This window comes from Musa acuminata, unplaced genomic scaffold (assembly GCF_036884655.1).
Source record: "Musa acuminata AAA Group cultivar baxijiao unplaced genomic scaffold, Cavendish_Baxijiao_AAA HiC_scaffold_1073, whole genome shotgun sequence".
In the NCBI taxonomy this organism is placed as follows: Eukaryota; Viridiplantae; Streptophyta; class Magnoliopsida; order Zingiberales; family Musaceae; genus Musa; species Musa acuminata.
In genome coordinates, this window is record NW_027021287.1 from 70,620 (window position 1) to 82,124 (window position 11,505).

At 39.4% G+C, this 11,505-nt stretch overlaps 1 protein-coding gene across 2 annotated transcripts; it reads right to left on the bottom strand.

The window, feature by feature from the left end:
- Positions 1-308: 308 nt before the first annotated feature.
- LOC103977292 (chaperone protein dnaJ GFA2, mitochondrial) lies at positions 309-11,505 on the bottom strand. Of its 2 annotated transcripts, none has more exons than XM_009392766.3 (18): positions 11,269-11,505; positions 11,104-11,182; positions 10,918-11,001; positions 10,714-10,805; positions 6,047-6,130; positions 5,886-5,924; positions 4,750-4,863; positions 4,362-4,412; positions 4,158-4,245; positions 3,986-4,050; positions 3,823-3,897; positions 2,932-3,004; positions 2,308-2,399; positions 2,159-2,230; positions 1,186-1,242; positions 1,052-1,100; positions 853-919; positions 309-759 (listed from the first exon to the last, which is right to left on the bottom strand). In XM_009392766.3, the coding sequence occupies exons 1-18, from the start codon at positions 11,353-11,355 to the stop codon at positions 660-662; spliced, it is 1,368 nt and encodes a 455-aa protein (XP_009391041.2). In that variant the 5' UTR covers positions 11,356-11,505; the 3' UTR covers positions 309-659. The 2 variants fall into 2 exon arrangements, with proteins under 2 accessions (XP_009391041.2, XP_009391042.2); XM_009392767.3 differs by having other exon boundaries at positions 10,918-10,986; positions 11,269-11,504.

Consider the following 11,505-nt stretch of genomic DNA (forward strand, 5'->3'; position numbering starts at 1 on the left):
AGAAGACTACCACACCACCTTGTGTTAAATCCAAAGATCTGCGCTGGAAAATAACTAAATTTTTACCTTTTTGTGCGATGTCACGTTGGGAAGATTCACCCCCCCCCTTCCCATAGTTAATAACCGACCCTGTTGCATGTGATACGAAGCAACATCTCATCATCTTCCAGCAACCAAGAATATGCTTACAATGTAAAAATAAAAATAAAATAATAATGATGATGATGATGAAGAAACAGGAATTAAAAAAAACTATAAACTCAACCACGAGATTTCCCGTTTCTCAACAGCAGCACCAGGCTGTCACCTTCACAAAACCAAAAACTTCCACTTCATCTATCATATTATAATCAAATGTAATTACAAAAAAAAAAAAAAAAACAACCTGATTCCATTAAGGAATCTTTTGTAGTGCTTTGACTATACTAGTGTTTTTATTGAAAGTCAAAAATCAAAAAAAGTCCAGTAGGGGTCCTACGAGAAGAAAGGTTTTGCAAAGGAATAACCCTATCATAATATCAAAATTCACCCATCAGATATGGGAAACATACAATGTTGGCGAGGATTAAATAAAATATCCCATATAAAAATTAAAGCGGGCTCATAAAATCTAAAGCAAGTGGATTTCAGCAGAAGTAATTCCAAAGCTGTGTGATAGGTTATCTTGATGCTCCCGCAGCTGCTTCTTCCTTTTCAGAGTTGCCTTGTTCCTCTTTTGCAAACTCCTCGATCAGCATGCGTTGTCTCCGTGTCAAGTTCCTGCACGATAGACAGAATATAGAACAACAGATAACTAGCTAGTGAACTCAGAAGATTATTAAGATTAGACATGCAAAAAATAAATAGACTTACACTGGAATCACGACACTAAAGTGAACATATTGGTCTCCATAGTATGAACTGCTCCTCGTCTTTATTCCTGCAGACCATAAGCTCTATTTTAATATCTACCTCATTCTTTTTCCTTTCCGGATAAAATTGACCTATCAGTAAATAGCACTAATTCTCGGCAAAGTAAAGAAAATTTAGTGGCATATCCTGGCTATGTTACCTTTTCCCTTCAAAACAACTTTCTGACCAGGTTGAGTACCAGGCTTAACCTGTAAACAAGCACACTCAGCACATTAAGTGCTTCGAAGCATTCAGATGATCCTACATGAAATCTCAAAGCTGAGTCCGACAAACCTTAAGAACTACATCTCCTGTGAGAGTTGGCACTTGAACAGTCCCTCCTAACATTGCCTGCAAGTTTAACATATTGTTGAAGTAACATTATTCTCAATCAAGGAAAAGGTCTCTCAAAAGGCTGGTTTGCCAAATGAACAAAGGATAAAAAGCTATTGTGTTAAGATATCAAAAAATAAAGCAGCATCCGGATCTGCTGCATTACATCTGAAGGAAAATCCTTGGGACCTACCAGAGAATGCATGCCTATGAGCAATGCCATTGAGTTGTCTAGGCAGGTGAAAAACAGAAAGTACATAGATAAGGCTACATAGCTCTCTAATATTCGGCTGGTTTGTCAAACGGATTTATAAGAAACTGCAAGTCAGTCAACAGGTGCTTGTTACAGCTGTCAAGTCAGTGTGCTGCGAAGAGGAGTGGATTGTGTTCAAAACCTCCAGACATAGGATCTATGTTTAACTAATTTCTAACCGATAATAACTAATAGAATGTGTTTCATAATGTGCACCACTATCAGTATACATTTCCATGACTCCCATATCATATGCTGTATTTTTTCTCCTGTTTCTCCTATCAGTACTGTTTTCGCTAGCAGGATATTTATTTTCAAAGCTGACACATTAAATTGGAGAGCAACCAACACACATGCATTATAATATTATAATGATAAGACACATGATAACTATGAAGATATAGTACATAATGTTACTGTCCCTGATCAAACAAAAAAAAAATAAATTTCAGACAAATTGGATTCATTTTCCAGTAGTCTTACCAATTAGTGCAGAGAAGGGCAAAGGCAGGAAAAAACTTCAAACCTAAGAATTCAGTGTACCATATTTTTGGTAGAAAGGCATGTAACACATTGGTTCCTTCCTATAACTCGATGGAAGCAATGGAACCCAGACAAAACCCCTTTAAGTTCAAGAAGCATGATTGATGATGAAGGTTACAGAACAAAAGCTCTATATACCTGAGTGACACTTAGAACAGTATCAACAAGAATATTGGCTTTGTCCCTGCGGAATACAGGATCCTCCCGAACCTAAAACAGGATTTGAGAGGATTAGCATGTTCACCTTTTAGTTCAGTGATGTACAGCATTATAAACAAGTCGCCAACCTTAATAGTAACATAGAGATCACCGGGTTGATTGCTCTCAGGATCAGCACCACCACTTCTGTATATTTTAATAGTTTCATTGTCATCCACCCCTGAATATACAAATGTGATCAAATAAGCTATGTACCACATATATTGTTATGCAAACTAAACTAAGATAACACGAACAAGCATAGACACATTGTACTCAGTCTTCTATGTTCAGTAAGGAACCAATGCTTCCATGACAAGTGGTTACATTTTCAGTTATTAAATCAACAAGTTGGTTGTAACAAAAAAAGACAATTCACATATTCTATAGATTACAATAATTGTTCTTGGATTGATACAAACACTAAAAATTGAAAAATAAGAAGCGAGCAAAGAGTAGTTTTTATTGAAACTTCCATCGGAACCACTTATGTGCTCTTTCACCCAGCTAGATGTCAACTGCACAAGCAAGTTTGAGAACAGAAGCAGCAAAAGCTAGCATGTGCCATAAAAACAGATGTTTCATAGAGGCAAGCAGATTCAAATTTGGCATCCACCATAAAATTTCTTCTTATATCAATTGCTCATAAATTTCTTCATATTGGTTTGCTTTAGAGATAGAGAAGAAAAATTTATGGAATAAATCCAACATACCAGCCATCACATCCACTTTAACTGACTTTGTTCCTCCAACAACTCTCTGTCCTTTGCATGATTTGCAGAAGCTCTACAACATAATAGAAAATGGAGTTTCATCATCAAGCATATTTTTGCTATACAGAAGAAATTTGTGATGTCATCAAATGGACCTACAACATGTGGACATGTTTACTATTAAATGCATATTCATCATGAGTGAAACCTGACAATAAGGAATGACTTCACTACACTAATTTTTTTCTGACTAGACCCCTTCATTATGTCAAGTTCCACATTAAGCCCTTGGATGCCTGGTACCAATTTGAGAGCTAACCACCTAGTGGAGCATCCAGGACTTGAATACAAACAGTCAAATCACAAGATAATTATATACTTATGCATGCAGATGTTTCATATAAAAATATGCATACATCTATGTATTGACAAAGAATAAGATTATTTTAATGAAAATAAAACTCATGATGCATTTGTTAATAGACACTCTGATTAAAACCTAACAAAATACAACTAAACAGATAAAGCTTAACAGCCAGCGCCCTTTCATCTTCAAAGTTCCTCTTCTAACACAATATTTACTTATCATGACATCTAATTTTCAAGAATTATCTCACAGTGAACCTTCAAACAGCTGTTTTAAACATTTTTCTCAAGATGCTTGTTCAGCTAAAATCTCAGTTCTTAAGTATGCTCCTCTTGTTTTATGCAAACCATGCCAACTTTGCATGGAAGAATATTTTGAGACTTGATATAAGGACAAGATTTCATGATAACCATGAATTCACTCAAGAATGCAAGCATGCAGAAGGAATGTGGTTTGCCATGTTCCGAGTCGAGACATACACAAGATTTCATCTTAAAACAAATTGATACATCAAACATATTTACCTTTACATGTTTCCCAGATCCCCCACAGTGTGAACATGTAGTCTGCAACCTCAAGGGACCATTTTGCATGAAAATCTGTGGACATACGAGAACACCACAGTTAACTGTAGGAAACGTCACTCAATAGAAAAGATAAACGGAGCATGATATTTTATTGTCTAACCATTCCTGAGCCTCTACAAGGCCTACATGTTTCAGGTCTGGTTCCAGGAGGAACACCAGTCCCACCTGCCATGAAGGAAAAAGTGTGTCCATGGTGTCACTGTGTGTTGGTTAAAGGTCTCAATATTTATTTAATTGGAAATGGTAGCTTTCTTGATAAAAGAATGTCATACCACAGGCAGTACAATTTACAGGAGCCTGAAATGTGACTGTTTTTGTGCACCCTTGAACTGCTTCCATAAATGATATTTCAAGAGAAACCTACCAAAGAAAATGCCAAAAATATTTGGCAACTGGTCAATTATGAGAGAAAGTGCATATAACAATGCATCAGAGACAGCAGATATAACAAGAATGAATAGTAGAAGAGAGAGAACCTTGACATCTTGTCCTCCATAATCTGTATCTCTGAACACGTTTTTGAAAAACTGGGTACAGAAACAGAAGAAACAATAAGAATGCATATTTGCATCCATACCTTTGTTATGCATGACTCGTACAAATAACTGAATAAGTTCACTGACTTTTGAGAACTTCAACTGTATAGACTTGTGCATCAAATCAGATCCTCAGGATTGTATAAGGATACAAAAGCAAGTACATACAAACGACGCTTTTGTTAAAAAATTGCAGCTGAGACTGCTAATATAGCTATCTCGGGTCAACGAAAACTATCTCATTGTATCATCCCAAATATATATTAGATATACATACACTAAACAAGGACATGTGATGCAGATAGACCATAAAGAAAAGTCTACATACATCATTCATGCCGAAGATGTCTTCAAATGGATTGCCAAATCCAGAACCAAATGGTCCACCTGGCCCGCCAGGCCCACCACCCGAAGCAGCTTGTTCAAACGCATTGGGACCAACCTGTCAGGTATCATGTTCATAAATACTAAACCAGAAAGAAGAGCCCACAGCTACACAGGAACCTACACCTGCTCAATGAAGGGTTCAACTGAAATACTAAGCATGCAGGATAGGTAGAATTGGTAATCGAACTATAGCTGACTTTGAATCCTAACTTAATCCACAAGCACGCTCCTGTTTGGGCTAGCCACAAGCCACATACTAGATTATAACTATAAGGTCTATTATTCTATTGCAGCAAATTAAATACTTAAAACCATGCAAAGGATACAATGGAATCCCTGTAGAAAAAGTATATGGCACTATGGCAGAATTCTGATAATAGATTTAACAAATAAAGGGGTTTCTTATGTTAATAACATTAAATACAATATAATGAATGATAGAATAGTCACTGGTACTATGACAACAAGAGGAGAGACCAACAAGTTCAACAAAATTAACATCATCTTCAAAAATGGTTCAAGTGTCCTGTTTGGAGAAAGATTAGCTTTTGTTTAACCTATCCAAGGTGCTTTTTAGATACTTCAAGGTACTCCATGGAACATGGTACTACAGATTTTGCTACTATAGAGCATATTGATTTTTCACTTTCACTAGGAAGACATAATAACTGTTCAACTGAACACTTATTATGAAAGATGCAAGAAGAATCCTTCTCTAATCTAAGTTAGCACAGCTTTGTATCCAAATGTCCACATGAGATGGAATCAGTACAGAATAATTTGCCAATGAACAATTTATTTGTGATTTGAAGATAATATCTGCATCAGCAATGGATTTTGTATGTGTTTTCTGTTCTTATGAATTCTTTTGCTTCCCCCCTTTTCCATTTCACACTCGCATTCTCTTTTCTTCTATCTCATTCTGTTCACTCTAAACAACACAGTGGTAATAACAATCATTAATTGAATCAAAGAAAAGTGTGCAGACATAATAAACAATCCAACAATAACTACTTGCAGTAAATATCCATCAAATAGTATAACAAACAGAACATGCAAAGAGGAGGGGCACGACACCTGATCATATAGTCTTCGTTTGTCCTCATCTTTCAAGACCTGGGAAAGGCATACTTCATGTTTTAATGCTTTTGGCATTTTAATTAGACAACTAAATTTCCTACCAAATCAGATCAGTTTTTTTATCACGTGTGCTTAAGACATATCTAAGGTTATTTAACCTCATAAGCATGCTGAACTTCTTGGAACTTCTTCTCTGCATCAGCATCATCCTTGTTGGTGTCTGGATGGAGTTTCTTGGCTAGCTGCATAGACAATATACCTATTGATTTTACAGAATCTAAAAACTGGACATGCTTCATGCTGTAAGGACAAAGAGAAATAATGACTTGAACATGTGCACTGTGTTTGTGTACTCATCATTCTTCCTACAAATACTCAAGAATACTGCCAGGCAAAGCATCAATTTTCATGACAGACAACCATCTGTTTTATCATTGACAGAGAAATTTGCAGATGGATCAACATCTATATACTTAACTCATTATTACAGAACAGATATCAAACGATTCTAACCAAAACCTTTATTTCCACACTAGCAAACATTCTTCATTAGATCTTGCCAAAGGACATTGAGTTCGCATCACATCAACTTTGGATTGACATTCTATTGGAAAATAAAGTAGACAATCTTCTCTCTACAAAACCAATCACCATTGGTGAGGAATTGACAACTTTTGTCTGTCGCTAAGTCTCTTCGAAGGGTTTTCAAACATGTGCAGAACTCCTTTGTTGGGTAACTAAGAGAACTGGAGTGTACTATATTTCGCCCAACTCTCAAGAGTTAAAAAAGCTAAGAGTACTTGATTTAGCCTGCCTCCTCGAGAGTTATACTTCGTGCATTAAATCGGTTACTAGCCTTCACCTGCTCTTTATTCACACTTGAAGCACCTGAAATGTTTGCACTCCTTGCGTTGAGTTAACTACTGTAATTTGCCTTCTCATTATCACTTAACTTTTAGAGTGCAAGAAGTTTTGCTCGAAAAAAACAAAATTTTATCGACTGAAGCGAGTCTCTGTTGGTTTTGGTTGCCTCTGGGGCTGTACCGCCTTCTCCATCATTTTTGTAACCTATCCTCTGAGCAGAAAGTGTACAGCACCGTGTACATTCTTTGGCTGAGCACTCTTGCATTGACCCAAACCCGAAATCCCCCAATTTTGGCTATCTTGATGAGAAGCACGTCGACATCAGTATTACGAAGTTCCTTGACCTCTATCTTTCTGCCTTGTCTAAGTACTTGGAGTTTACCTCTGTCTAGCTCCTCGACTCCTTCCACGACCATGCGCTCTCCCACCATGAGAGTAAGGGACCGATGACTTCACAAAAGTCCCGCCTCTGTAATACGATAGTGCTACCATGGCGATGATTACTATTCATCTCCTTGCATCTACGTCCCTTTCTTCACGATTGATAAATCTGCCTTTGCAACACTGTAGCACTCCTCCGAGTCCAACTTTAACTTAATCGATGCTTAGTGTTAGGTAGCTAAATCCCTTTAGACTCATCATCACTTCCTCGCCACTTTCCACCACCTGCTTCAACACCTCTATGCTCTTCGAGCAATTCCCCTTAGTCGATCAAAAGATAAACTGCAACTTCTATGCATGGCTCCGCTATCATATTGCAAGGGTCACATCGATAACGTTCTCCTTTGTGTCCTCGGTAGTAACATTCACTTACTCGGCCTTGTCCTCCGACTTGTCGAGCTCCCTCGAGTGATTCTAGCTCTGAAGCAGTTCAACTCTCCAACTGCTCCGAGCATACCTCTATATGATCATGTCCCCCCAATGTGACTCACTAGTGATTGCTCTCAAAATCCATCTCGGTGGTACGCAACCCTCATATGCTGATGACTAAGGTTTTTATCCGATATAATATCCGATGCATGCGTAGAAAACCCGCCTTTGCAATGTCATGGCATTCACTCCTTCAATCCAAAACCCTTCTTGTCGTTGTATTGTTCATCGAAGTGATACTCCTAATAGCTCCCAATTATATCTTCGTATAATCAAGTCCCACATGGGACTTCTCCTGTGTGTGTGATATTGCCTCACTGTTCCACCATGATCCACTGCACCATGTCGCTTCCTAGTGACATCTTCATTGCATTCTAATCTTTGTATGATGAACTCAGACTGTGATCTCTCCATGTGTGGCCTCCGCCACATTTGATTATTTTCGTCCCTTTGGCAATCAACCTTCGTCCACCCGCTCTCGTGTGACACATGGACGAAGTACAACTCTTGGACAATCCATCGCCTAGTAGCTCTCGAAGTCCATCAACTTTGTTGAAAATTAGGGTGCCATTGTCTGGATCTTGGGCCCCTACCTCTAACATAATCTCTATTACGCACAGGTTCCTTCGCGACAACTCAATGGAAACACTACAATATATTCTTCAAGAGTACCCACCTCCGTGTCCTCTTGACCCGCGTTAAGACCTTTTGACTCTAACTTCGCCTCTGCAAGTTCAGTCACTTTAGTCCATCAATTGCTTCTGAGATAAGGTGCAAGTGCCTCAAAGTTTCCTTCATCTTTGGCACCATGCAAGATGAGTCCACTCCATCAAAACTTTAGTTCATGTGCTTGACCTCTGTCTAAGGAAAGCTTCACGCATCCACTTTATTATCTATATACTATTTCGACTCTCTTCATGCAACTTAAGCACTTCACCAAGTTCCACCCAAGTTGTTTCGCTCCTTGATTTGCATTGAGTTGATGGTGGCTCTTGCGCCCACCAATCCACAAGTCAACCTTCCATTGAGTATGATCTCCACATTGGTTCTAAGTGTACCTTTACTTGGTGTTGTCTTGGGTTACTCCCCCACTTGATCTCACAAGGCATCTACCAATGCATTACCCTCATGCGAGATCATATGACGACTCCTCACCGCTTGCTCGATCCATTGAGCTTTATAGAGATATTGTTTTGAGGCACCCCCTCAATATGCGCAATCTGTTGCACATGGTTCTCCCTTTGGAGAACCAAGGCTTATACCTTATGGATATTTGTCCCATTTGAGCAACTTTTCTTTTCGCGTCCTTTTCTCTGAAAGTTTTGGAGACCGCCATCCCCTTGGACTACTCCGCCTCGCTGAACAAACCGTGTATTGTTTCATCATTACAAATGCACTTGTTAGATTATGACTCTTCACCAATACAAGCCCCACTGCACCCCTCAAGGCCTAGTAACATGTTGAACCTGTTGCATACTTCAGCCTCCTACGAACGTATCATTCACATCCCGTAGAGAGTTTTCATGCTCCATGACACTGAGTTTCGATTGCCTTGGGATGGCCACAGGCAATCTATTGTCCACATATAAGCCATTGCATGAGTACCGAATTCTTCGAGTTAACAATTCTCATCACCTCTATGAGCTTTGTACAACTCTTTCAGTAGCCAAGCAACTCATCCCTCCTTACACGATCTCATCCTTTGCCAAGCACCCCCGCTTATCTTGAGTACCATCAAGTTTACCAATGTTGAGTTTTACTCAAACTCAGTCATCCCAACCTTTGTGCGCTATGTGTTCTTCCTAGCTCTCCTGTCCTCGTGGTGTCACTCACACAAAGAGGTGGTCAATCCTTTGAATACCAATCTTGAATGTCCGCTCCTCTAAGAAACTCTTTTCCCTACATCTCTACGCCCCCTTCTCTCAAACAGTCGCGTGCTGACCGCCCTCAATGCAACCCCGTAAGGTCTCCATGTTTGCATGCCAAGTGTTTCTAAGTGTGTCCATCCTACTCTAATTCTATATGTCACGAACTTAGCTAGTTTTGCTTAAGTCGTGCGACACTCTTACATGTCCATCTGAAAATAGTCAAACTCCCTGAAATCTCTTATGGTCCCTTAGGGACCTACAAAAGAGAAAACAGATTAGAGTAAGCGCTTAACTCGAGATCCCACAAGCAAACACTTAATGGGTCATGCAAATTACAAACATAAATTTCGTAAGCTCTAAACGATTGGACAACAAAAGGTCTAAGGTGATTCGCCATTGCCAAAAACTCCCACAAGTACCCACATGACACTGTTGCGGAACAAGACAGTGAACCAACCCTAGACACTACCCCAAAAGCCCATTCGATTATGCCACTCAATTAGCTCCAGGGTGTTATGTTAGTTGACACTCTGCACCGCTCTGTAAAGCTAGAAAACTCCCAAAATGATTGTTTGGATAGTTTGTTTTTGAGCAATTTTGCCTCTGTGCGACGATTACATACAACTTGTGTTTATAGGAATAAAACGACCACAAAGGCCAACCAAAGTTATTAGGTAAAGCATAGAAAATAGAATCTATACAAAGTGACAATTCCAACAACATCAACTTCAAATGTGATCGCCATCTAGCATCCTCAAACTCTCACAGAACCTTTCCGGTGACTAATTACAGGTTATCACTAAATGAATCAACTCCTATTCCCTAAAAGTTCACGAAAGGTCAATAAGTAAAATTCAAATGTCAACATATGATATATCAACAGTCAATTTATAATGCCACTCTTCATGGCTCCTAATGTAATTTTGGTGTGCGATCATGGTCGACCAGTTCAAAATAGACGTGCATTATTGTTTTTAGTTCATGCTTATTGTGAAATTTTTATATCATTATGAAAAATGCAAGAAATGTGGCACTATGCTTATTGTAACACGCACTGAAGGTATCAAAAACCACCTCATTAAAGAACTATGTAAACAACAAACCATAATCAAACTCCAGTTAGAACTGTAAGACTAAATACGAAAAGCACCAACACAAGAAGCGCACAACTATTATAAAATGATCAAAAATCAGAAGCAGCAGTTTACAACTTGGAAACCTACCGCATAGTAAGCTTTCTTGATATCTGAAGCACTTGCGTCCTTGCTCACACCAAGGACATCGTAAAAATCCCTCAAAAGCAGTGATCGTGTTCCTATTCATCACAAAATGCAAAATCGCAAGCGAAAACAAAACGTCTTCGTTAATCACATTGTAAAAGAAAATAATCTATTCCCTGATTCAAAGAGAAGCATAGTATGCCATACCATGAAGTGACCTGCTCGGGGAAAAAAGGCTGCGGAAAGCACCATCCAATGTTCCTCGTTTCGACCTCGCTACACAAATTACGACTTGATCGCATTCAAGTCGAAAAAAATATAGACTTTACAGTATTCCTAGGAAGAAATTATAGGTTATTCCATCATCCCCAATCCCACAAAAGCCCGGCTCACCTGCCTCGGATCTTCCATTCGTAAAACTCCTACAGGAACTGCACTTGCCCGACGCTAACCGGCATGAGGAGTCCTCCAACTGCAAAGAAGCAACAAAACATGAGATCTCCGGAACCGAGACACGTAAGAAGAAGACGACGAAACAAAGGGGGAAGTCGATCTCACGGAAGGAATCGGCGAATCCTCGATGAGCTTCGATCGGAGGGACCTCCGGGCGAACCAGAAGACAAGCCGCGCGCCTCCGGTCCTCATCGTGGGTGAAAGTGACGTCGCCGGAGCTCAGCCGTGGAAATCTAGAGTTCCACCGCCTAGGGTTTAGCGGCGGGGCGCGTCCGAGACCGACGCCGATATGTTGGCACAGCGGGTGTCGTTCGTGGGGAAGTAGCGTCGTCGTAATAAAAG